Here is a 25,414-nt window from a genome sequence, read left to right as displayed (position 1 = left end):
ATTAGGCATGCCACCAGAGCCAGTCTGGCTGGTTTACGATCATTCATATGTTTGCTTCTATCTGCCTCAGATATTTAGCACATGTAGCTTTGATAAAAGGCCAACGTCTTGCAAGTCAAGTAGGAAGATCTGTCACACTTGTCGGCACAGAGCAGTGTCAGAAAATTTATCATGAATACGAATGTGTAGCAGTGTCTGAGTTGCACCATTATGGGAGAGAATAAACACTTTAGCTGCTGTTGATGTTGACATATGTGAAGATGCATTCAGTCATGGAGTGAATGTTAAAGTTAAAGTCAACCCAAGCCAGCAGTGGAAATTTAAAGGGAATGGTCAAAGTGCCAATAGACGCACTTTGCTGCAAATCAATGGTTTGGGATTTAATAGTGGGGTAAAAAGAACAATAATTAGCAAGAATGAATCCAGGGAGACATACTGATTACCAATCAAACAGCCAACTCAAAGTCATAGATTACGCCCCACTCGAATGCCAGTCTAGTCCAAAGCCAGTAATTGCAGCTTCCACTATTGATGAGTTGTCTCTCCGGCCATCACACACACACACACGCACGCACACACGCACACTCACACTCTGACAGTAGCAGCTCCTTGTCTCCGGTCTAACAAGCTCAAGTCTAACTCAGGCTGAGTGGCCTCAGGCTGGAGCAGGCTGGACTTCTCCTATTTGGCCCATGCACCGAACGAACATGTAGCAATGTAGAGGCCCTCCACTGAATGTCTGAAGGACGTCAAACTGATTTTAACACTGAGTGCCACTCAACCAGAGCCCACTCACACCCACGAGTAAACAGACTTGTTTGAACAGAGGGTCCAGGTTTTAGAAAATGCTGGAGGCTGGGGCTGAGATAGTGACTCCTGTTTGCACTGTCGCTGCAACAGGTTGTATATTTTGGTCAGTCACACAGAGAACGACCAATATCAATTTGATACATTTGACCAGAGTATTGAGCTCAAATTTCAAACCTTTCATATCCTCCAACCTGCCTGTTTTGACAATGATTTTGTGCACCTCCCTACAGACGAGGACCAGGAGACATCGGGAGATTTCGGCAGCGGCGGAGCAGTCATTCTCCTCGACGACCAGGAGGAGGAGCCATCACAGAGTGTCCGGAGCCGGCAGAAGAAGAGACGGGGCCGGATCCACCCCAGGGGAGCCATCGAGGATGACGAGGACGAGGAAGACGATAAGGATGACGAAATCGGCTACGTTTGGTAGCTCCACTTCACTTTACTCTGCCATCAGCTCGACCAGGAAACTCCGCTAACTCAGCACAGATCTGAAGCCATTCCAATGTCTCCTCCTCCAGTTACTCTGGCAGCAGTCCCATCTTTTGGCTCCTGAACTTGCCCTTGTAATCCCTGTCCCTAATTCAAATGTCTCTCTTCAGTGAACCTCACCCGGCCTCTTCCCTTTCAAGTCTTTCCTCAGACAGAAAATAGAGAGCCTATTAGATTTCAACAATCATGGTCGAGCCCCTGTTAGATTCTGTCCACGTTCTGCTCGTAAACCTGTCATCTTTAACCTCTCCTAACATGGACAATTCTCTGTTCTCTCTATTACCCTCTCTATTTCCTTTAACCTCTTCTGTCCCTCTTCTATCTCTGTATGTCCATGTCAGAGCCAACGGTCAGTCTGTGAGCCCAGATACATTAGCTGAAGTATTGGATGTAAATATGTTTCCTCCAGGAAGGCCAGAATGGGGATTACGCTCTCTGTTCTTCCATCAGCTGGTCATTCTTCATTCATTCATGCTCCGTGTCCCACTGTCGGGCTCCTTCGAGTGTTCATTAATGTTTCCACAATTCACCGCCACACTCCCAGGCTCTGAGATGCTCCCCCTTATCTCTCTCTGTGTTATTTCATGGAGGATTGTAAATTATTTAGTCGTTGATCTTGAATGTCCAAGACAGCCCAGGAAGCAATGAGATTAATGATGTATTGTCGTTGTTGTTGCATGTTTCTCATCGTGTTTCTGTAAAAGAGAGATTCCCTGGCCAGGTCTAGCTCTATGCATCTCAAACAGAAAGTGATGCCTATTTGGCTGCTACAATACTTTGTTGCTATGTTGATGCTGTCTAGTGTCTTTTTGGTTCTTCTCCCAATCTCAGGAGGTAGGAAGTTGCATTGCAGAGCGATAGCGGTGTAGAAAAGTGAACTGCAAGGCCTACAGTCCAAATCTGCGGTGTCTCAGCCATCTATTATTTTACTAATTGGAGAGTCAGGCTGCTGAGGCTGTTTGACTGTGCATGGACACTAGAGAAAAAAGCTGCTCCTGAGTTTGGAGGACAAATGAAGGTGGGCGAGCAGAGAAGAGGCTCTGTTCTGCCTCCCCATACCGGATATGTTCAGTAATTTGAGATTGATATCTTCACCATGTCAACTAAGTGAACTTTTATTTGTAACTTTGAAAATTTAAGTAAAGTGGCACCTTGGGTGTCTTTTGAACCTTACAGCTTCGTGTCCATATGTGTGCTCTTCTCCCAATGTGCTGTTTACACCACAAACCTCACATAAATTATCATAGTATTTCACCAAGCCAAGCCATGAAGGAAATGAAAATACATCTCTTTCTGAAGCTCGAATTTCTCTGCAACAGAACAGTCAAAGCCCTCCATCAAGTCTGACCTTTTCCAACCTTGAGATATCAGCCTCCCCAGTCAGACGCAGACATAAATGCTAGAGCAGAAACTACCATTATCACTTGCCTTTGAGAGAGGAGAAGCACAAAGCAAGCAGTACACCCAAAAGAATATAAAAGCTTAATGAGTGTTTTTGTAAAATCACTTGCTAATGGGACAGCTGACCCCATTGCCTTGAAACAACCCACTCAGCACTTTGAAAACACACTGTACCAACAATCAGACACTAAAAGGACAAGTGAATCTTCTGGTTGGAAACAGCCTAATAAGCAATGCACAACAATTTCTGTCAGACACAATAGACGATGGCCCTAACTATGTGCATCAAATTATGCCTAGAGCTGTGGAGGGCGTATCATCGCTCAGTTCTTTGACCCTGGCTAGTGCAGCATCTCCTGCTCTCCTCAGGCTAAATAACAAAAGCTGTAAAGAAAATCCCCCATTCATTCATCACAAGCAGAGTCTGCTGGGTTTTTTTCTGCATTGTATCCACATTATTCTTAGCCCCATAATGCCTTGTGTGAATTATGGTTATTCCACTGAACTGGCATCTTAAAGATTTAGCATAATGCTGCAGGTGCTTTCCCTTTTCTTGGAGAGACTTGGAGGTTCTAACTTGTCTGCTTTGAGATAAACAGTTTTGTTCAACCTCTTTCGATTGGACAGACTTGACTTTATTAATTTGGAACTGTGTGATATTCAACTTCCGCCCATCCTTTTGTGTTAGGAGGCAGAGGTGTGACAGGCTCTGCTCCCACAGGATTAACTTACTCCCAACTCACGCAGATGCCAGTTCATCGAAAGCAATAACCAGGCGAAGGAATCATGGGCAAGGAATAAGTTGGATATATTCAAATTATCACAACCCCAAAGTATTCACATTTCAAATCACATAGTAGTTAATTATGCCTCCTAACAACAAGACACATCTAATACACACCAGTCATCACTTTCAACGCCCATTGGCTTTATACACACACACACACACACACACACGTACACAAAGTCTCATTATTGTTAATCCTGGAGTGAGTTCTATCCTCATCTTAGTGAGGAAGTTTCGTGGCTGTGTTTTATCCTCAGGGCACTCTATTTCTCTCTTTCATTTCTGTACTGGCTGCTTTTTTTACTATCTACTGATGGGTTCTCTGTCATATGAATCCCCCCATTGGCAATGTGAGGGGGTTGAAGCAATTGGTGATTTTTCTTCTTATATATATATTTTTTTTTGGGGTGGGGGGGGGTTGTTTTATGTTGATGGTTAGTTGTGTAGTTATTAGGTCTTAGTTATTAGTCTTCTAATTCCAATTCAGAACACTGGTAATCCAACGTATCATGCAATCTCTAAATTTGATTACATACACACAGTGAGGTTAAAAACCGAGTTTCAATACAAGTCCATCAAATTTTTTTTTTTTTTTTGGAAACTACACCCAACTCTTCTCCAGTACACCATGCTTAACATACAGTACCAAATGTTCAGGATGGAGTATGAAGTCGATTCTGGTCAATTAGCTATATCATGGTTGTTTTTGTATGAACTAAATAAGACATGCAATGTGTTAGTGAAGTTCAGAGGTTCTGCTTTTGCCCCTCTACATAGCTATGCTAGCCGTTTCCCACACTTCCCAGGCGTTGTGATCAGCCAAGCGAACCAGAGGCTGGCTCTGTAGTTTCATATTTACAACAGAGTGATGTTGACCTGCGCGTCTGTCAATGTATTATGTAACTATGCCTGGTGTCTATGGTGATTGTCAGCCACATGACTAATCACTAAACTGTGTTTAAGCAAACAAGAAACGACAGCACCATGATCTAGCTGCTGAACCTGAGAAAAGCCATGCTTTTACCCTCTCAAATCCATGGATATGGAGAAGTGTAGAGTACTTAAATTAAAGAACATGCAGCGGTCGGAGACAGCTACCTTCATTTTGCATGCCCACCATGTAGCTGGGCCATGGGCCAAGATTGCCACTTTAGCAAGTGAAAAGTCCAAGTGGCTCTCCAAAGTCCTCAGGGTCCAGAGCACTGCTGGTTCTCTCAGGTTGTTTTCATTCTAGCTGTGTGATCAAGGACCGATTGAGAACTACGTGCAATTTATTACCTGACAGACTGGAAATCCAGCACTGCACCAATAAGGCACGAGGACCAAATTCGAGGATCACTGGTCTAAAGCCTGCCTCTGTAATTAGCAGAGACATTGTAATAAGTAGGGATCATCTCTCACTAATCTGTCACAGCCCACCACTTCCACCCACACTCTCCTTCATGCGTGACTGCCAATGTACCAGCCAGCTTCTGGAGCGTCTGAACAGATCGGCCCCCTCATGCCCCCAGGTCAGGTGGAGGTTTTATGGATCCATCGCTTCGGTGTGGTAACCAAAAACACAACTCCAAATTTGCAAATTTAGAGAGAGATCACACTGTTGTCCGACAGTGAGGTCCCCCTGATTGCACTAAATTGCTGGGTGTAGCCCAAGTCAACAATTCATAAGTGGGTCCGGTGGATTCACTCCTGGCGACAGTGATAAAATAAATTAGAACTTCCATTATATATAATTCAAAAAGCTAAGCTTCCTGTTTAGCTTTTTGAATTATATATAATTCTTAATAATAATTTTACTAACTGATTGGTGCTACTGTATATTTCAAAGCCAACTCCACCTGGAGCTCTAATTCTATTGTCCCCTCCTGAAACAAATCCATTATTTTTCATGCAACACTGAAGTGATTTAAATGTGTAAACAGAGGGTGTGTGTGTGTGTGTGTGTGTGTGTGTGTGTGTGTGTGTGTGTGTGTGTGTGTGTGTGTGTGTGTGTGTGTGTGTGTGTGTCACCAGTGCCCTCTGGTGGTCTGGCACTAGCCCTGAGTTGATGGCAAGTTCAAACTACAGTTGGTTCTATGCGATTTTAATTGAAGAATAATGTCTTCAGAGATGCCGGGGTGGCTCAGAGGTTTAACACACTGATCTAATCGCTCATTTCAACCCCAACAAAAGGAACACAGTCTTCCCGGTTAAACCTTAAAATATTTTTTTTATTCATCATCACTATCATAATACATTGTAATTTTTTTGGAGGGGGGCAGGGGTGTCTATGTACAATTGCATAAATGTGTGACAACCATGGTAAGTTTGCATAATAAAGGCACTTTATAACAATAAAAGATGCCACAAAAGAGAAATATAATCAATATTTTCACATGTATGTTTCTTGCAGAATCAGAGGATTGTAAAGGAAGACCTCCTTGTCTCGAGTTCATTTTTTTTAAAGAAAAACCTTTGGGGTATGGCTGTAGAGAAAAGGCACTGCATTTAAATGTCTACATAATGTTTGCTCATTTAACCATTCATAGTAAAAGATAAGCAGATAAGACTTTCACATTGGCAACAGAATCAATGCATTTCTTTGATTTTTAAATAGCTCCTTGCTGGTCAGATAGAGCTCAGAACTGGCTGGCATCTTCTCTCACCAGCGATTACTCTGAGCAGCAACTTCTAGATCCACGATTCGTGGCAGTCTTCCACTAGCACCGCCCTCCAGGTATCCGGGCTTCACAGCAGCTGTGTCTGAGAGCCTCCTCTTGCTCTTGTTCAGGTCTGCATGGAAGGATAAACGTTAAAAGTTAATCACAGTCACAAGAGGAGGCAAGTGACACTTAACACCTTAACAGACGGAGAAGCTGATCTGAATCAAAGATTGGCCATTAGATTGTCACCTGAGATTGCCAATAACATCTTGCGTCTTGCTCCAAAGGTGGAGACACCCACTTCCTTCAGATCTTCTTCAGATAGACTGAGGAATGTCTGGTAGTCAATCTGGATGAGTACAGAGAGCAACTGCATCACAATACCAGTTCATAATGCTTAAAAGTAATTTGGCTGGAGGACAAGAGTGTGTTTGTATGTGTGTGCTTCCTTGCAGCTATCCCAGCCAGTATGCAACATATGGGTGTGATTATGTAAATGGTTTTACACACAGATTTTTTTTCACTCATGAAATGATTGTTCACAGCTCTCTGCATGTGTTCACCTCTTGTTGTTCGAACACATCAATGTACTTGAGTAGGCCAAGTTGACTGAGCAGCTCAGGCAGGTCATCACACATTTGGGGGGAGGGGCTCCGCTGACTACAGGTCGATGCCCTCCTCGATGAGCATGCGCCGTCAAAGTAGCTGCCGCTGCTCGGGAAGCTCTCTGCTGTACATCGAAGGTCAGAGTTCAGCGGAGAAGGTCAAAGTTGTGAACGAGAAAGTGACCACTTTTTCAAGTCGAAAATCACAATGCACCAGTGTAAAACTTACAAGGCTTGTCGATTCTGCTTCTGTTCATTGACGATACAAATGCAGGGAAGGAGGAGGTGGATGAGGGGAAAGTGGAAGGAGGTGAGGAAGGGGAGGAGGAAGAGGAGGAGGAGGAAGAAGAGGAAGAGACGGGAAAGGATGAGGATGTGGATCCACGTCTGTCCCTCCAGTTCTCAGAGTCACTCCCATTACAGATCTTCCCTGTCTGAGTGGCCCAAGACTACAAAGAGAGATAAATTGTGACAGTACTAAACATTTATCTGTGTTCTTTTTCATCCTCAAACACTTGACACAGAGCAGAACCGTGTTCTTCTGTTACCCTCCCTTTCTTTCATTTGTCTTCGCTCGGTCTGTGCTGGAGGCCAGAACAAACGTCTTCAAATTGATTACAAATTCTCTTGTGTGATGAAGGTTTCAGTGGACATAATATCAACTGGCCCAAAGATCCAATCAGAGAAGCTATTAATCATGTGTCTAACCTACTTCATTTTTCCCTCTGTCGGCTGACCTGTGATAGTTGCACTCGCTCAAATTATCGATGCAGGTGGCATAGCCAATGCTACTTCAGAGTTTCTAGGGTCTGCCAGGGAGGAATGCTTCTTGCTATACCAGTATTAACCTGTGAGTATGCACGACCATCACTCGATGCTGAGCAGTCAGAGAGCGGCCGGTCAGGAGGCTTTTTGAAAGAGCCGAGGAGAGACGCGCTGAAACAGCTCAGGTAAACAGGTTGGTGGTGAGTGGTTGTGTTGACTGAGGCGATGGTATCAGACCCCAGGAAATTGAGTGTACAAATTGGCCGTGCTTACCACACAGTGAGATAAATGTCTCACGCGGTTAGAGGGCAACACCAATGAATGAGACCGTGTTAGTGGGCCACAACGGGGGTTCTTGTTCTACCACATTGCAACAAGAGACAGCTTTGGCAGCTCAAAAGAATCCAGCAAGTTCAGCGAATTAAACCAGAGTTTCAGTTAACATTAGTTTTGTACCTGCTGCTGGCTGGTGCTGGTGCTCAGGTAGGGTTTGTAACTGCGGCGGCTGATGTTACGGAGCTCTTTGACAGCCTCGGCTGGCATTGACTTGGAGAAGCCAAGGCCACTCCAGGTGTCTGTGGGTGTCTGGACCTCGGTGACCACAGGTTTCCTCTGCATGGCTGACAGAGAGGAAAATGGTGTAACTGGTGTTTAGGCCAATGCTAGGCTGCTCCCACATTTAGTTAGAGAAGCATGAACATTTGATTCTGAGTTCCTGACAAATTCAACTCTGTCTCCATCAACTCTCTGAAGGCAATATCTGGATCTATGATGTAGTATCATTATTACCAATGACAACTTTCATAAACATCATCATTAGTTCTATTGTTACTGTAAAAATATTGATTGTAGCAGCATTAGAGAGAAATATCAGAATGTGCACACACTTGCAGAAAGCTGTACAGCTGCACAGAAATATGCACTTGGTACAGCAAATTCAAAAATTAGATCGATACTGTCTGTAGCATGCAAATATGCTCATATCTGTAGTCGGTCCATCATGAAAATGCATCGCAGGTTCCTCATATCTTCATATCTCTGATATTGTCAATTGGACAACCTGGGTTCAGTTGATAAATTAATGAATAAGGCTCAAATAGCAGAAGCTGAGACAGATACACACACTCAAATGACAAACAAGAGATCCTGGGCCTCTTTTGGCACAGAACCGGGATCCATGTATGAATGTGTGATAAAAACTTTAACAGCACTCCACAAAGAGTGCAATATCAACAGGATTATGACTGTTGATATTGCACTCTTTGTGGTTGTCGTATGTGCGTGCGTGTGCGTGTGTGTGTGTGTGTGTGTGTGTGCTTGTGTGCATGTGTGTGAGTGTTTTGAGTAATTGTCCCATTCATATACTGGCATATGGGTGTCTTAATGTCTGTGAGGCAGATGGCCCATTCAAACTGCTAATTCATATTCCCATAAAGCAACACTGAGGGAGTTTAGTACCATTTGGCTGCAGATCTTCCCAGTAGATCTCATTCTTCATGATGGATGAGCTTGTATCCTGTGTGTGTGTGTGGGGGGGGGGGGGGGGGGGGGGGGGGGGGGGGGGGGGGGGGGGGGGGGGGGGGGGGGGGGGGGGGGGGGGGGGGGGGGGGGGGGGGGTTTGAGTTGTACAGCACAGCTGTCTAGATACATGTGTGTGCTGTCTGCATTGTGGTCTGTCCTGTGTGAATTAAGCCAGGGTGCCAATGCTTCTCTATTATAACTTTGGCACAGTGCAGCCCATAAACAGGTTCCCTTAATCAGTTGTCTTGGCTGTGAGCAGCACTAAAATACACCCCTCCATCAAACCATTGCTTCTGCTCAGGATATTAATGTGTTGCCTCCATAACATACTCAAACTTAAAAGGCTACTTCATCCTACCTAATCATTTGACATTAAATCATTTCTTAAAAACATGTATTCAATTGTAAGTCAACTAGTTTCCTAATCCTTCTTAAACTCCCCCATAAAACAACTTGGTTGTATGAAAAATGTATGTTTAAAGATGCAAAACAACAATTTAGGGCAAACGTTGTTTGCCATATTCGTCTGCAACACATTTATAAATCCAGGTATCTGCTGCAATACGCAGCAACTAAAGATCGATAAGAAAATAAATACTTTTACTCAGCAGTGCCCTAATTGCTGTGGCAGAAACACAATAAGACAGGAAGAAGTATTAAACATTTAGGAGCACTAACCTCTGGTTGCCAGTAGTTTCTTTTTCTCATAGTCATAATCCTACAAAAGCACAAGCAGGAAATAGGGTAGATAAATAATGCATGAAATTGAATGATTCCTTTCTCTGGTTGCTGAGGAGAAGCAGGGGGGACCCAATTTGCAGCGGGAACAATCACTTGCATAAAACAACATTTCCCAGTAAACTTGTTAATCCACCGTGCAGTAAACTTTGTAAAGGTAAAATGAGAAATAAGAGGGGAAGAACTAACACAAAAATCGATTCCCAGAATCAAATCTTAGCAGGATAGGGGATGTGCAAATCTGCAGGTTACATAAGACCACAACTGAAATATTCCTACTGTTTTCAATCTATTTTGTAATCCATGGCTGGCATAAAAATGAACATTGTGTTAATCCTGTTTCCTCTTTCACCTGCACTCCCCTGATAATTACCTCTAAAACTCTCTTACACCCTCACTTTGTCTTTCCACAGAAGTTTGATTGTATGTCCACTTAGTATAAGTTGTAGTCAAATAAAGATATTCATACATACAGTGTGTATGATTATGTGAGAGCACAAGAGAAGAAAAAAAACCTCCGCCTTCGATGAGTCAGTGCGAACATCCTGAGCCAGCATCATGTCTCTCCTCAGGCTGTTCCTCCGCTCGGTCCTTGCTCCCTCCATCTCTGTGTTCAGCAGTCTGCCACATTCAGGACACACACACACACACACACAAATATGTATAAGGATATGTTAAATAGTGATGGCAGTGTGCAACATTTGAGGGAAGACCAACAACAGCAGTATCACAGAAGGAAGTCAGTGTTGAAATGTTGCGTTAAAACTGCACAGCACTGCAAACTTTGCAAAAGGACAAAATAAGTGACTATAGATGAGGCCAACAAGCATTACTTTGTCTAACTCTAATTTATGGAATCTCGGATTCTCTACGGATGTAGTACACGCAGGTGTGTGTGTGTGTGTGTGTGTGTGTGTGTTTGCATGTAGACTGCCTCAGGCCCACAGCAATTACTATACCCCCCCCCCCCCCCCCCCCCCCCCCCCCCCCCCCCCCCCCCCCCCCCCCCCCCCCCCCCCCCCCCCCCCCCCCCCCCCCCCCTCCCCTTTTCTCTCACTCTCTCTATCACAACAAGGGACTTTTCTCTTTAAAGATTCATTGTCAAGACTCATCTCTTCCATTTGGGGAAAACCCCTGGGCCCCCACAAGGTTAATCAATTATTATTATTTTATGACTAACCCTATTTGGATTCAGGTAAGAATAACACTCATGTTAACAGGAGGATAACCCCTCTGAGAAATGATCTAAGGCAACACACTCCCCTCACAAGTGAAAGAGGCGAGTCTCTGAGAGCTCACCTGTAGGTTAGCGCCTGCCCTGTTGAATGTCGTCTGCCTTGGCCAAAGACCTTGACAATTTCAGGGCCCTGCAGACTCCCCCTCCGACTCATCAATGCCATCCTACTGATGCTGTTCACTGCATCACACACCTCAGCTGATGACATCACCATCCCCTTACAGCTCTCATCCTCTGATTGACCAGACTGGTCCTCATTTTCAAGGATCTGAGGAAAAGGAGACAATACAGTGCTTCCTTTTGTAGAGGTTTATCTGTCAGGAAGGATTTATTGTGTATTGGTGGTACTGGCAGCTTGGCTGCAGTGACAAACCTTCTCCAATGGCCGACTGTCTGTTCCCTTCAAACCTGTCCTCCCCTCGTCAGCGGGAGGGATGAGGCCTGGTGGCGGTGAGGGCCGGGGCTTGGTACCACTCAGCACCTCTTGAGTGGGAGCAGACATGGGGCCTAATCAGAATGAAGGGCACACGATGAGAGAGAGTAAAAGATCGCACTAGTCTGTCAAAAAAAAAACACACAGAGTGACAATAATATCCCAGCCACTCTTCTGCGTGTGTTCATAAAAGAAAAACCTCAGTAAAACAATAACCAGAAATGGAGAAAGAACATTCTCATTGACCAAATAAACCAAAATTCTGAATGGTTTTGGATAATGCAATATTTGAGAGAAAAGGTATCAAAAAAATTAAGAAAGTACAATAAAAACAGCATTATGTGCACATAAGGTGAGATAAAATGCTATGATGGATCTTTACTTACAAAAGAGTTAACATTGAAATTTTTTCTCTTGATTCAGGATGGTCACGTCAGTAGATTCTTTTGTCTGCATTTTTTTTCCAAAACCAATGTTTCTAAGGTGTTAATGAGAATATAACATCTTTCAAAAATTCCTCATGGCTTACTTACAGTATTTTCTTTTGAAAGATTGAGACCATCCAATTAAAAATGAGTGCAGTCTATTTGCTGCCAAGTGTCAGCCAGGACGGTTATGTGGGAAAGAGGGGCAGGGTAATGTGTGTCGTTTTTATCTAAACATATTGTACAGTTGTGACTTTGCCATTTCTTTGTCCTTTTGATAGAAACACACCCACACAGGCACATATACAGTGTATGTGCGCGAATCCTTACCTTGCTCAGACAGACGAAGCTGCTGCAGCAACATGTTGAGCCAATAGTTGGTCAGCCCGCTGCCGTTTAACATGGGGTCAGGGGTCACATCGATTACCTTGGCAATCTCACAGGAATCCAGCCCCAGGAGCAGACGGCGGGCTTCATAAAGACAGGAGATGTTCCTTTCCAGACCTTTGACCACCACTGACTGATAAATATACACCAGCACCAGAGTTTTAAATTGTTATTCAACTCACCACAGCAAGGTAGAATAGTTTTACGTTCAAAAGCAAAGTAAACATTCAAGAAATACTCCAACAGACATTTCATATTTAATGTGTATGTATGTGTGTGTGGAAAAAGAGCTAAAGATGAGACTGGCAGCCAACAAAACAACAAGATTACCATTTCTTTTCAGATGGTGTCTCAAACAACGAGACAGCAGCAAAGCTATATGGATAAAACTGTACCTTGCTGGTCTGTTTTACTTTGGGCTTGACACTAATGAAAACTCCCAGGTCTTGCATCATCTGAGCCAGCTGACAGGGATCTGCCTCTCCATCCTCACGCATGTCAAACATCAAACACACAGGCAAACAGTCCTAGACATGCACACAACGGATAACGAAAACTTTTGTTATTACAACACACCCCACAATGTTCGTTGGCACAATTCTGCCTGAACAAAAACTAAACGCCCCACTGTACCATGAGCTGCTGCCGAGCCAGACACACTCCGTCGGGGCTGCCCTGGATGAGCAGCGAGGGAGGGCTCTGAGGAGCACTGAGGTCTGGTAAGATGATCTGGGTCTGGGTCTGGTGCATGACGCTCAGGAAGTGAGCTCCGTTCTGACCCAACAGGAAAACATGCTGCTGGGAGGTGACATCCAGCTGGCTGCTCACTATACCGCCTGTGACCTCTGACCCCAGCAGCAGGTCCATCAGGATGCAAGTCGCCTTCTGCAAGGTGATGATTTGCACGTACACACATGATATTATATGATATAATTATCTTATCTTAATATGCATCAACTATAGATTGGATTAGATGTCTCTCAAAAATGTTTCATGCTCACCTTGACAGCAGCTGCGTTGCCCTGCAGGCCCCAGATGGTGCAACAGCTTCCGTAAAAGGGGGGCTGAGCCTGAGGCTGGGGTGCCACAGCCCTGAAGCTCACACTGACCCCCAGCGTCTGCATTACCTGCTGGATGAGCGGTGAGCCTGCATCTGGCAGAGCCTGGGGCACCAGACTGACTGGGAGGTCAAAGGTCAAGGACAGTGGCTGCAGTTCCTTGGACAACGAAGATCGTGTGGAAAGCCAGAGAAAGGGCGTGAGAAAGGGATGGAGGACACAAAGAGAGGAGGGGGAAATGAGGAGATGTGAGAGACACAAAGGCAGTCAGTGGCTATTTGACTGAGATACTTGTCTTCTCTGTGACAGCCATGCAATTAATCACCTATTGATCTCTGTGTCTGACAAGAAATTGAATGCTGAGATAAACAAAAATCTCCGCAAATCACACATTGATCACTCACTCTTATCTTCCTCCTGGCTTCCTCCACACCTTCTATGGGCCCAGCAATGGAGACCTGGTCGAGGTTGGGGGAAAAAATGTCATTGAAATGACACTTATTTTCCTCTTAAAACCGCAGTTAGAAGATCAGTAAAATGCCAACTTAGAGATTGTTACCTGATTGCTTTTCTCTCCCGTAGCATTGTGGCGGTTGGAGTCAGGGAAATGGATGTGACAGGATGTGACCTCCATCACTTTTTTTATGTTTCCACCACCTTTCCCGATGACGTGGGAGTGCTCGGTATAGGCCACGTCCATCTTCAGAGTTACCTTGTTCACCTGGGTTTTATATGAATTGTGTCATTTGTGAAGATTACAAGATATTTTAAACCTAGCACAAAGGAATTTTTTCAAAATAATATATGTTTGTGTGAAACAGAAACATCCATGTAAAAGTCTGTCTGCATTTGTACCCTGGTTTCTAGCACCTCCAGGATCTTCTTTTTGGCTTCCAAAACATTGGATCTTTTCCCTTCCACCTTGACATGTGGATCTAAATGAAAAGAGACAGGTTTTTAATGTGTAATGCCATATGAATCAGAGAGTAAAAGTGAAAAACACAAGACTGGGAACCACCAAGCGCTGATATGGTGTGGGACTGAAATATCAAGTGCTTGTCACCTTTCTTTGACTTGGCTCCAATCTTCAGCTTGGATGGCCATTTCACCTGTGTGTTAGTTTCTCTCATCACCTGTGGAAGCACAAACAAGAGAGAGAGAGAGTGACAAAGAAAGATGGGGCAGGTCATTGTATGCGTCAAAGAAACACACAAGTCACAACACATGCAATCAGAACAGGCACGTCCAGATGCAGCAGATCTCAGGGATCTAAGAATACAAACCCTCGTTTGCATTTCAAAGGCTGCAGTTACCACCTCCATAAAATGCAGAGTATGGAACAAATGTTAGAATGGTGGCAGGGAGTCGCTTGTTGATCTCTGAGCTACATTCTTATGCTCTGATGATTACTTGGAACACATGAGTTTTACTTTCTTTGTTATTTCATCTCCTGGTTTATAAATGAAATGTGATAGAGTGTGGAGATTCACTTACTCTCTCAAAAAACTCCTCGCCTGTCTCAGCATCTCCATGCTTTGGAGCTGAAAAGACACAGAGAAAAAACACATAGATATAGAATCAATTTCCTGCAGTGTGATTTTTCTCACGCTTTGTTGATCAGCAGCAACACATTCTTCTGTTTACAGCACAATAATGTCCAATATTAAGCATGTGTGCAAAGTCAACTTTTAAATGTTTACTTGGCCAAGTGACTGGAACAAGAGGTTGCCAGGAACGTAAACAATTTTAAAAGGCCATCGTTCCATGGTGACATTTACAGGGTACTGGGGGAGCCCTAGGAACGCCCTCACCCCCCCTCATCACTATGGGTTACGCTGGCCAAAGCTGAGGAATGGGAAGAGAACAGTGTGGGGTGGCGAGAAATGGTGGGTGAGGGGGGGCAACCACAAATTAGCCTAGAGACAGCTAATCACAGCGATGGCATTTGCTGACGCAAAGACCTCCCAGTTGCCCAAAACATTAAATAATGGCTCCAAAATCGAGTAGGAACATGCAACCGAAACCAACAGCCCCATGGCCCATCAGACTGACGTCTCAAGTGCAGTGTGACAGATTATCACCTGAAAGGATGAGCTATGTAATTACTGCCTGACAGCGGCTGCTCAAATAGCCACAAAAGCACAGCCCCAGCTGCACACACAGTCAAACAACCAACAGTTATCAGAGCTGAACCTGCTGAAGCACTTTCCCATCAAGAGCCCAGCGCAAGGACAAACAGACAAACATCAGCCTCTATCTGCAGCAGAAGCACACTGTCAGAAAGATGTTCCCCAGTAACACAGGGGAGGCATTTGTCATAAACCTGCCAAGCAGTGATGACTAACAGAGGCAGTTACCTCTGCTTCGCAGACAGGAATGATAATAGCAAAAAAGACTCCTGAATGCATAAACAATTACAGGTCATAAATCATGATGATACAGCAACAGGAGTTAAGCAGATGACAGGTATACTGATGGGGACAACAAGGGAGCAGCCAGCTGGAGGCCCTGACAGACACACAAGGTCAGGTAGATAACAAGGACTGGGAGGAGGAGCACACAGGGAGGCCATCACAGGCTTCAGACTCGGAACAAGTTTCAGAAAAAGCAGCTGTGAGAATGATAACAACGTGAAACCGTGGAGTTCAGGTGTATGGTCATTTGAACTTTGAACATCTCATCTCACTCACCGTACAACATGTTCTCCAGCTTCTTCCTGTCGATCCTGAACCTCTCCTCCAGCCACTCCGGGTCCGAACTCTGCCCTCTCGCATTCTCCTGCCCCGGCAAAGAGCTTCCTCCCGCGTCCTCCTCTTCCTCATCCTCCTTTCCCTCTCTCTCACACTGGGTCTCACTGGGCTCAGGGTTTGCTGCTGAGCCGGGTTCTACGCTAGTTTCCAAGTCAGGCTGCTGCGGTGCTAAAGTGGCCAGGACCAGAGATCTCTCCTCGGTGGTGGTGGTGGCGGTGGTGGTGGTGGCCATAGCAGGACTGAGCCCTCGTCAATGTTTGTGTGTGTGCGAGTAGTATGTGTGCATGTGTGACCAAGGAGACCGGCAGGGAGAGAGAAAAGGGGAGAGAGGGGCAAGAAACACCCCCCCTGTGCCTTTTCTTTAAATCCCCCGCCCCCTTCACTTAATTTAGTACACAAATCTAAGTCTTTCTCTCTCCCTCCAAGCTGTTTGAAGCTTGAAGGATTTGCTGCTGTGGCCTTGCCTTGCATGGAAGGAAAGCCACTTCTTTACTCCAACACAGGCCATGTCTTTGCTATCTGACTGGCTCCAGACAGACAAACAAAATCTACAACTTCAACTGAAGCTCACTCTGCTCTGAACAAATCCTCTGTAATCCTCAATTCAACGTCCTAAGATTATGTGGATAGATAGCGAAAGCCTGTGAGGAGACAAGATTCACATATCACCCACACAGACACGCACACACACACACACACACACACACACACACACACACACACTCACACACACTCAAACTCACTTCCTGCAAACCATCTGACACCAGCCCACACAGCTAACAAAATAAACTGGACATCCAGTTGGGTTCCCCTGCACGTCTGTCCACGGCTGCCCTCCCTCCCCTTCGTCTGAATGAGACCTACAAGGGCTTGAGATTCCAGAGGTCGGGGTGCAGGGGAGTGTAGGGGTGCATCACAGCGGTGAGTGTGTGGTGTTTGTTTGGAAGGAGAGCTTACAACATAAATGAAAGAAGAAAATCATTCAAAAGTCCAAACTTTACTTATGTACAATGATCAGCGCAACTTTGTAAAAAGAAATGAAAAAAAACCCAACCACAAGTAAAAATGTTGCATTTAAAATTTTACTTCAGTAAAAGTACAGAAGTATTATCAGCAAGTACTCATTATTCTGAACAATTTCCCAGGGACATGTTAATATTTACTACAAAACATCAATGGTAGTTCAGTGGTTCTCCACCTGGTGGTTGTGTCTCCTCCACAGGATCATAAGCTTATGATATATTATTAATAACAGAAAACAAAGAAAAGAAGAGGGGAACCTTCTCCTTGGAGAAGCTGGTGAAAACTTCTGAAACATGACAAAAACACAGCTTTTTGTTTGTGCTCCCCAAAACGGCAACTGCTAGTTTCTGGTAACTATCAACAATATGCTGTATTTTATGAACTTATTGTGTATGTAAAAGCTTAATCTGTATATTAACAAGTAGCTGAGAGATAAATGTTAATTCAATGTAAATGAGTAGAATATAAAACAGCATTCAGTTAAGATACTAGTAGAACACCAGCACCATTAAACTGTATTTAAGTAAAGTGGGTAAATGCTACTTTCCACTACTGCCTGTAATATGACTTGGCTCTATCATTATGTTTACACCCACTGCATAGAAGCCCACTTGTTTTTGATCAAACAGGCAATCAGTGAGTCATAATCTCCAGTGACAGAGGAAGAGTGGTTTAAAAGATGCAAAAGGGGACAATTTAGATTTCTGAAATTGCTGAAGAATTATTAAGTCCTTGCTTTGAATTTCTCAAAAATTGAAACCTTGAGTACAAACTGAAACATGGGTGTAAATAAACTCCTCAATTAGTCAGGTGTAGTGGGACTCTGTTTCCAACTCAACTCTGCGCTTTGCATGTTGCACAGACAAATTTGGCCCCGGGCGAGTCAGCAAACATTATTTTGCAGTGCAAAGATCTTGCTAACATTACAAATTACTGCAGGCTCAACTTATTTGCCCAGGGAGGATGGTAAGTGAAAGTCATGATGACTGTGTCACCATGGAAACTGGCCAAGAGGTGAGTTATTCTGGGTTAAATCTAACTTTACCAATGCAGAGCTCCTCCCTCCAGCCCCTCATTTAGACCCATCTCAGTGTGTGTGTTTCCAGTAAAAGTGTCGGGGCGTGCGTCACTGTTCGACCCACAGGCAAAGCAGAGAAAAGCCAAGCCGTCCTGCAGAGTGACTGATGATCTCTGGACCGTTGACTAAACCAACCCCTGACCCTATGAGTGAATCCTTTATTCATCATCATACAATGCATAGAGTTCACATACATAAGAAATCATGTAACAGTATCTATTCTCCTAATTCATCACACCACCTCACTGCCCATTATATATTTACAATCATACCAGAGCTGAAAAACCTTAATAATCATTTATGTGTCCTCTGGGAAACTGGGGATGAGAGAAGTGCTGCAGATGCAAGAAGTCTAAGAATTAATGGCAGAAATATGGTTAATCTTTGATTAGAAAGCATCATAAATATTGGTGGTCTCTATGCCAAATTCATGACTATGTCGAAACTTTATTTGAAAATAAAACACTATCTTCCTTAGGTGAGCTGAACTTCTATGAATTATAGATTTTAGAAAATATGGAATTCAGAACATTCCTTCAGGTACTAAAGTATTTCTGCAACATGGAGCTACCAAATTGTGCCTTGGATTTGAAATGGGTTCATCAAAATATAGTATCCTATTTATGCAGCAGCCTATGTCAACTATGTCTATGTGAGACCTAAAGCAGAGTAGCTTGGTTTAGAATTAAGATTCCACCCTTGAGTTAATACTCTAATACTGCAATGCAATAATGCATAAAATATAACTGCATTTTCTTCACACTGTTTATGATATTTAAACCCAGCATTAAAGTCCCAGATCCCAAATCTGGAAAATTTCCTGGTTAGGATTTTTGCTGATTACTGAGGTCACGAGGAAACAAAACACACCTCATATCTCATTTATTAAACTGTGTTTTTGTGCATTATCACAATTAACAGATGTGCATCTTGAATCATAATGTGATGTTGTGTCTGATAAATCTTCAAGTCATAACCCTTTTATTTGAAATATGACAGGATGTAAACCGAGGTGAAATATAATAAAACATCTGACCCACATATTTTAATAATGTTATATATTTGTGAACATATGACTCAAAATGTCAAGTGTTGCCCCATCTTGTAGTGGTGAAGAAAAAATTCCTGGATCCAGAGCCATATCTGCCCATATGGGTTTTGAGTAATCCGGCAAACAAGCAAACAGATATGGAAGCAAATAAGAGAACAGACAGACAAACAAAAAACAAGGAGACAAAGCAATATCACATAACCTCCTTGGCAGGGGGAAATACAAACCACCAAATAGCAAAAGCCTACCTTTTACTACATGTTTATGAATGTTACATAATCCTGTTAAAAATAAGATTGCAAAAATATAATTTCCTCCCCTTGCACGTTTCAGAAATAAACTCTTTTCATTGACAGTATTATTGAAACTCGACCTCCAATGTGGGCCGCAGTTAGGCTGTTGTTCCGCCACGTGCCACACTGGGGCGCTGTGAGCGGTCGTACACCTCCCTTTCGTTCTCTCTCTGTGACGTCACCTCCGGTTCCAGTCTGAAAACAACTCGTGACCGGTTCACAGTCCACGGCTGTCACCATCCTGTTCTGGCGTAGTGAAACCGGCCCCAGGACCGGCTGCAGCGGCCATTCACCGACCGGGAGGGCCGCTGAGATGAACCTGTCCACGTCGCCTCGGACACAACTCGACAGTTAAACCTGCTGTGGACGACCAGCCATGTGGAGGGTGCAGGGTTTTGTTGGAAGAGGTGAGAGACCGTCTGTGCAACAGCGTCCGTGTGTCGCGACGTTAGCCGTGTGTGGTGTTCCGCCAGCAGCCGCTGGAGTCCCCTGACACCGTCGGTCGGTTTATTCTGGTGCGAGTCGGTGGAAGTCAGCTCCTTCACAAGCTGTTTCTGGACCGTCCCATGTGGCCGAGCTGTGGCTCTGTTGTACCCACGGACATAGCAACACGACGCAGCGTGTCAGCTGGCTGCAGGACACACCTGCGCTTTGTATTTAAAAGCGATGAAATCTCCTCCCTGGAAAAGCTACTACCGTAGATGCCGGTGAAGAGTCTTGAATTTGATTATATATATTGTATAATTATATTCATGGGGCATCATTGTCAGTTAGTTGTTAGTGCTGGGAAGCACTCAAATGTGATTTAATTACAATTTCATTGCAATTTCCATCATATTCATGCTTTGGCTCGTGTTATTATTAGATCATATTCTATGTGCTCAGCGAATTATTGCCAAGCAAATTGTTCACATGCTCACAACAGCAGCAGAGTTGCAAATGCTGTAGTACTAAGGAGAATGTTAATTTTCCCAGGATGTGATCTAACATGATGGATTCGCTTCTTTTTTTGGTATCAGTACTATTAATACTAATAGTATTAATTAAATACTTAACATAAAGCTGTCTGTATTTGTCTCTGTCAGAACTTAATGTGTTCATTTGCATGGGTTTGGATTCACTCCTTTGGACGCTGCACATGTTCTGCTGCCACCTAATTGCCCACAATTATTAGAAATGATTTGTAATTTGCTTTTTATTCTAGGTGCTTTAACTGGATTAATTTCCAGTTAGTTAATTCGAAGTAGTCCTAGTGTCTTATGAAGAGTCTTTCAGTCAGTGTAAAACAGGTCAGGTCCATGCGCAAAAACAGGAAAACTGGAAACTTTGCTGTCCACTTAAATGATGAACCGATGAACCGTTCTTTCCTAGAAATTTCTTGTCAGAGATTTCTTAGAAATTTCGATTCTGTTTGCCTTGTAGAGGTTTTCTTTGGGAGGTTCAGCCTCCTGTCGCTCTTTGAAATTTCAACAGTGGACATTGACATTTTTTTCGTTTTTGTCATCCTACCAATTCAGTTTTGCATCGTTGCCATGGCAGCACCCCCCTGCGACTGCCACAGAACCACCATGTGGAGGATGAGGTCTTCAACAGCTCTGCAGTCCTCTCCACCTCTCGAAACTCCTCTGACATCAGGTAACTTCCACACCTCCTTCATTTTAATTTTAACTGTCCAGATTATTTCCAGGTTTGGCAGCAAAGGTCGAGCAAAAAAAATAATAAAAAGAGTAAGAAACGGAAAAGAAATCCATTGAACGTTACTTTGATCTCTCTGCCTTCCCTATACTCAGCTGATTAAAAGAGAACCTTCGAATTAAACCTCAGAAACTTTCCTCATCTCTTTCCTTTCTTGTTCCTTTACCCCTATCTGAACCCATGCTCTCATTGTATTACACTCGCTGACACTTTTTCAGCTGATTGCATCATTGTATTAACAGGGCTAGTCGAAGGATCAAAGCCTTCTGCCTTTTCTATGATGCCTCGATACAACACTGGAAATAGTCATTGTAAGATTCTGTTTGTGCTGTTTTTCTCTCAGCTCTCAGAAAGAGCAGGATGGAGAGAGGAGGAAGAAACAGCGCACATTTCAGTTTGGCTACACCGAGCTTCCAGATTACACAGTGCTGGATGCTGTGGGATGGGTATGTCTGTTGTTGTTACATTTTCAACTCTAAATACATCACCCATCACCCCAAACAACACATTTACTTATATGTTCATTAGGGTTGGGTGATGTGTTAACATTTTTCAAGCAGCAACTTTCAGTCCAACAACCAGCAATTTGCTGAAAAATTTGGACATGAGATCTTTAATGAGCAATTAGATGTAATAACAGGCTGAATAGTTTTTTTAGACACTTTTTGAAAAAGAGTCTGACAGGGTCAGATGAAGGACGCCTCCGCTTGCTGCTTCTGAATGAACAAACAGATGGTGATAACTCTCTTGGAACAGTATTGACTGATAAGGAAAATAGTGCTTGATTGACTTTCACCTTTGAAAGCTTTTACCATTTAATATATTTATAGCAATGATATAAAGAACAAGCTCATGATAAAAAGAACAGCAAATGAAAATACCGTCCAGAACCACTAGAACTGGTATCATTTCACCTGTAGCAATTTATTACTTCAAACTCTAATGCAGAGACTTGCACTTGTTTGATTTCCTTTATAACCTGATTTTTCCACATAATCTCAAACTGTTGATTGTGTGTTACTACTCATGGTTACCAATGCACATCCTTGTAGCCATCTATTGACATTGAGACTGATGTCTCTCTGCAGGGAGCAGCAGCAGCTCTGTTCATGCAGATCTGCAGGAGGATACACTCTCAGTTATCTTCAGGCACAGAGCGCAGTCCAGCGCCTGGAGCCCTGACAGCCCCCTCCACGCTGCAAAAGTGTGGCTACCGCATCCTGTTGGAGATCTGTGAGTGCTTCTGGTGTCATTGTAACACTGTACTGTATCATCACCATCTCACACACTTCTTTTTTCTTTTTAATCTTGTGATCTGAATCCTGACTGTTTGTTTTTTTTGCTTCTCTGTCGGTTGTACAGTATCCAGGCATGATGTCCTGCCCAGGGGAAATAGTTTGTTGTGCCTTCAGGGCGAGCCGGTGACACAGAAGCAAGATCAGCCTGTGGCTCAGAGCAGCAGCAGCAGCAACAGCAGCAGTTCAGGTGACGCCAGACTTCACAGCAGCAGTGAGAATTTGAATGCTCACAGCTCCACCTCTGACCACCAGAGGGCACTCATCGACCAGGATTCACCTATACCCGGTTTGTTCTGTGCTGTGCTATTCATAATTGAAAGATTATATTAAAAGTAATATTTTCCCAAAACTTTGCTTTGGAGGATAATAATATATTTTTATTTCCAGACTCAGAGGAATCACTGCTGTCTGCATCGCGTCATCTGCAGAATGATGCCAACCATGACAACACTGAGACAAAAGATGCTAATGACAAGGTTATAGTCCACTTCCTGTAGTTTTATTTTAAATGAAGCAGCAGTACTTAGTTCATTCTTGCAAAGGATTCACTGACTTGTCATCTAATCTTTATTATTGTTTTTTATTATCCTCCTCTGTGTTTCCAGGACATGTTGTCTGATGAGGAGAGGCTGGCAGCAGCAACACAGAACCTCAGACATGTGGGAGACAGCAGCGTCTCTGTAATCCTCAACATCATTGGTAAAGATTTATTTACACAGTTAAACACTGAATAATCCTCACACATTGATGCCTTCTCAAGATAAACTTTTTTTAAACCAACCAAATGTCTTATCATCTCTCTTCTTACTTTACAGTTTTTATCTTTGTCCTCAGCTAATATCTTCATCTCTCTGCTTATGGCAGGTCTAGAAAGTGCCAAGAGAGAGAACTACGAGCAAGCGTTCACCTGTTTTCTTGCTGCAGCTCAGCAGCGTTACAACAAGGCCCAGTTTAACGTTGGTGTGTGCTATGAGAAAGGCAGAGGGGTCAACAAGGACAAAGAGAAGGTGAGAAACCAGACAGCACGGTTTAATTTCCTTGAGTACTTCATCATTCTGAAAATCATAGTTACTCTTCTCCTACATCAGAAATCGGTCTTGAGATGATGTTTTTTTTCTTTTCCAGGCTCTGTTTTACTACGGGCAGGCAGCAGTCGGCGGTCACACACAGGCTCAGTACCGCTATGCAAAGCTGCTCCTGACCAGCAGGGAGCATCAGAGTTTAGAGCAGCTGGACACAGCTATTGACCTTCTGAAAGAGGCGGCAGCAGCTGGACTCACTAAGGTAGAAGTCCTGAACATTTTTTATTTTCTATTTAGCATTGGAAATAAAAACTTTAGGAGTGGCTCACTGTATATTGTCTGGTTGGTTGGTTGATGACAGACAGACCGTGTTTATTGTGTTGATTGAACTGAACCACCTCTCCCTCTTTTTCTGTTTCTGTCCCTCATCAGGCTCAGGTCTGCCTTGCATCAGTCTACTGTCAGGAGCCGGTGAGAGATGGGAGCAAGTCTGTCCACTACCTGAAGATGGCGGCAGAGAGCGGAGTGTGTTCCCTTCTAGATGCTTCTAGAGTTTTATCAATGGCTTCATCTCTGAGATACAGATCATATTAGTGATTCTCTTTATAGAAGATTAATTTTGAAGATTAAATGGCTTGAAATCATATGTATGCATCTGCTTCTCAGGATGACACCGCGCTGCTGTTCCTGGGGCAGTGTTACGAGAGCGGCTTCGGGGTGAAGCAGAACCTGAGCACAGCGGTTGAATTCTACATACAAGCCGCCCGTGCAGGCAACACGCAGGCTAAGAGCTTACTGACGCCTCATAAAGACTTGCACATAAAATGTAAGCACACATTCTCCTTTGGAATGAGAGGCATTTGTCTTAGTCTTTGCTTCATCCTTTTTTTTTTACTGATGACAGTGAAAGGGATTATCTTCTAATGAGCCCAGACAGCAGGAAATATCTGTGAGGCCAAGCAATTGATATTCTATCCGTCTCCCTTCTCCTCTTCAGTGGAAGATGCGGTGTTGCGCTCCATCCGTTCAGCTCCCTGCTTCTCTGTGACCAACCATCGTCTCCAGCAGCAGCTCTCCTCTCTGGCCAGCCGCGTCCCTCCCTCCACCAGTCGCCCCGACACCCTTCCCCTCCTGCCTCACTCCTGGAGCACCGGGACTCTGTGTGACGTGTCGGTGCTGCCTTCCACACCTCTTCACCTCCATCCCATCAGCATGGAGGGAGGAACCTGCCAATGGACTGTGGGGATCTGATTGTTATCCTGGGCCATCACAGGCCAAACTGAAGAATGTATTGTTGTTCATAGAATGATGTTTTTTTTTACCAGAGGTGAAGGTCAACGTGTGTTAGATTTGTACATAACTTGAAGTCTGGATTTGAGAGGAAATGTTTTATACTTCTTTGGATGTGTAAGAATTGCATGTTAATATATGTGATTTTTTTTTTATTAGTTTGAAGAGATAATGGGATTCAATGTCTGACAATTTGATGACCTTTTTTCTTTCTAAGTTTTCATTATAAGCTTCCCCGTAATATCAATTCTGCAGCTGGTCAGAACATGTGACCTTGGTGCATTCAGGTGGTTACTGGTTTCTCTCCATTAATATGGGATTCATTTCATAAAAGGGTTTGTCATAATTTTCTCATGCAAAATGTGTTTCTGGGTTTACACTACAGATTTACAATCAGTGTTTTAATTTAACCTTCAATGGTACAGTTTCTTTACAGGTGAAATGGGCCAGCGTAAGAAAACGTGAAAGGGAAATGAGTCCATGTTTTGTTTGGTTTCTTTTATATTATGTGTGCCCCCTGTAAACTATATGCCAAAGTCAATAGTGATGCACTATGAGAAAGGCACATTTGAAGTAAAATTATGAAAAAAAATCCTTGAATGACTTCCTATTAATA

General features: G+C 43.6%; 3 protein-coding genes across 7 annotated transcripts in view; 2 read left to right on the top strand and 1 right to left on the bottom strand.

The window, feature by feature from the left end:
* The window catches only part of spock1 (SPARC (osteonectin), cwcv and kazal like domains proteoglycan 1), an 81,694-nt gene extending 79,222 nt beyond the window's left edge, over nt 1–2,472 (top strand). For all 5 annotated transcript variants that reach the window (XM_035650415.2, XM_035650413.2, XM_035650414.2 and 2 more), the window contains one exon: nt 1,041–2,472. In XM_035650415.2, coding sequence (XP_035506308.1) covers nt 1,041–1,237 — 197 coding nt within the window. In that variant the 3' untranslated portion in view covers nt 1,238–2,472. The remainder of the gene's footprint in view (nt 1–1,040) is intronic.
* A 3,204-nt stretch (nt 2,473–5,676) lies between these two features.
* Nucleotides 5,677–16,725, bottom strand: bicc2 (bicaudal C homolog 2). The gene is made up of 19 exons (XM_035650410.2): nt 15,989–16,725; nt 14,793–14,839; nt 14,362–14,431; nt 14,154–14,233; nt 13,858–14,019; nt 13,703–13,756; nt 13,242–13,457; nt 12,874–13,125; nt 12,636–12,767; nt 12,184–12,373; nt 11,369–11,502; nt 11,058–11,263; nt 10,274–10,379; nt 9,699–9,738; nt 7,956–8,119; nt 6,964–7,183; nt 6,693–6,859; nt 6,379–6,478; nt 5,677–6,259 (listed from the first exon to the last, which is right to left on the bottom strand). Exons 1-19 carry the CDS (start codon nt 16,278–16,280, stop codon nt 6,129–6,131), a joined length of 2,763 nt encoding a protein of 920 aa, XP_035506303.1. The 5' UTR covers nt 16,281–16,725; the 3' UTR covers nt 5,677–6,128.
* Nucleotides 16,726–19,684: 2,959 nt separating this feature from the next.
* Nucleotides 19,685–25,144, top strand: dele1 (DAP3 binding cell death enhancer 1). Its single transcript, XM_035650010.2, has 12 exons — nt 19,685–19,900; nt 21,011–21,128; nt 21,532–21,634; nt 22,277–22,421; nt 22,551–22,772; nt 22,874–22,962; nt 23,092–23,185; nt 23,351–23,493; nt 23,612–23,770; nt 23,941–24,033; nt 24,175–24,334; nt 24,506–25,144. The coding sequence occupies exons 1-12, from the start codon at nt 19,870–19,872 to the stop codon at nt 24,757–24,759; spliced, it is 1,611 nt and encodes a 536-aa protein (XP_035505903.1). The 5' UTR covers nt 19,685–19,869; the 3' UTR covers nt 24,760–25,144.
* Nucleotides 25,145–25,414: the final 270 nt, after the last annotated feature.

This window comes from Scophthalmus maximus, chromosome 9 (genome assembly GCF_022379125.1).
Source record: "Scophthalmus maximus strain ysfricsl-2021 chromosome 9, ASM2237912v1, whole genome shotgun sequence".
Classification (NCBI taxonomy): Eukaryota; Metazoa; Chordata; class Actinopteri; order Pleuronectiformes; family Scophthalmidae; genus Scophthalmus; species Scophthalmus maximus.
Note: the sequence above shows the minus strand (reverse complement) of the source record. Positions and strands in the feature narration are given on the sequence as shown.

Excerpts from the sequence above, each read along its gene's own strand:
- bicc2 (XM_035650410.2), bottom strand. The coding sequence starts at position 16,280 with ATGGCCACCACCACCACCGCCACCACCACCACCGAGGAGAGATCTCTG. Across the intron at positions 13,458-13,702 it reads AAGCCAGGAGGAAGATAAGA|GAACTGCAGCCACTGTCCTT; the intron begins GTGAGTGATCAA and ends TCGTTGTCCAAG. Across the intron at positions 9,739-10,273 it reads CTGACTCATCGAAGGCGGAG|GATTATGACTATGAGAAAAA; the intron begins GTTTTTTTTCTT and ends GTGCTTTTGTAG.
- dele1 (XM_035650010.2), top strand. The coding sequence starts at position 19,870 with ATGTGGAGGGTGCAGGGTTTTGTTGGAAGAG. Across the intron at positions 21,635-22,276 it reads TGCTGGATGCTGTGGGATGG|GGAGCAGCAGCAGCTCTGTT; the intron begins GTATGTCTGTTG and ends GTCTCTCTGCAG. Across the intron at positions 22,773-22,873 it reads CCAGGATTCACCTATACCCG|ACTCAGAGGAATCACTGCTG; the intron begins GTTTGTTCTGTG and ends TTTTATTTCCAG.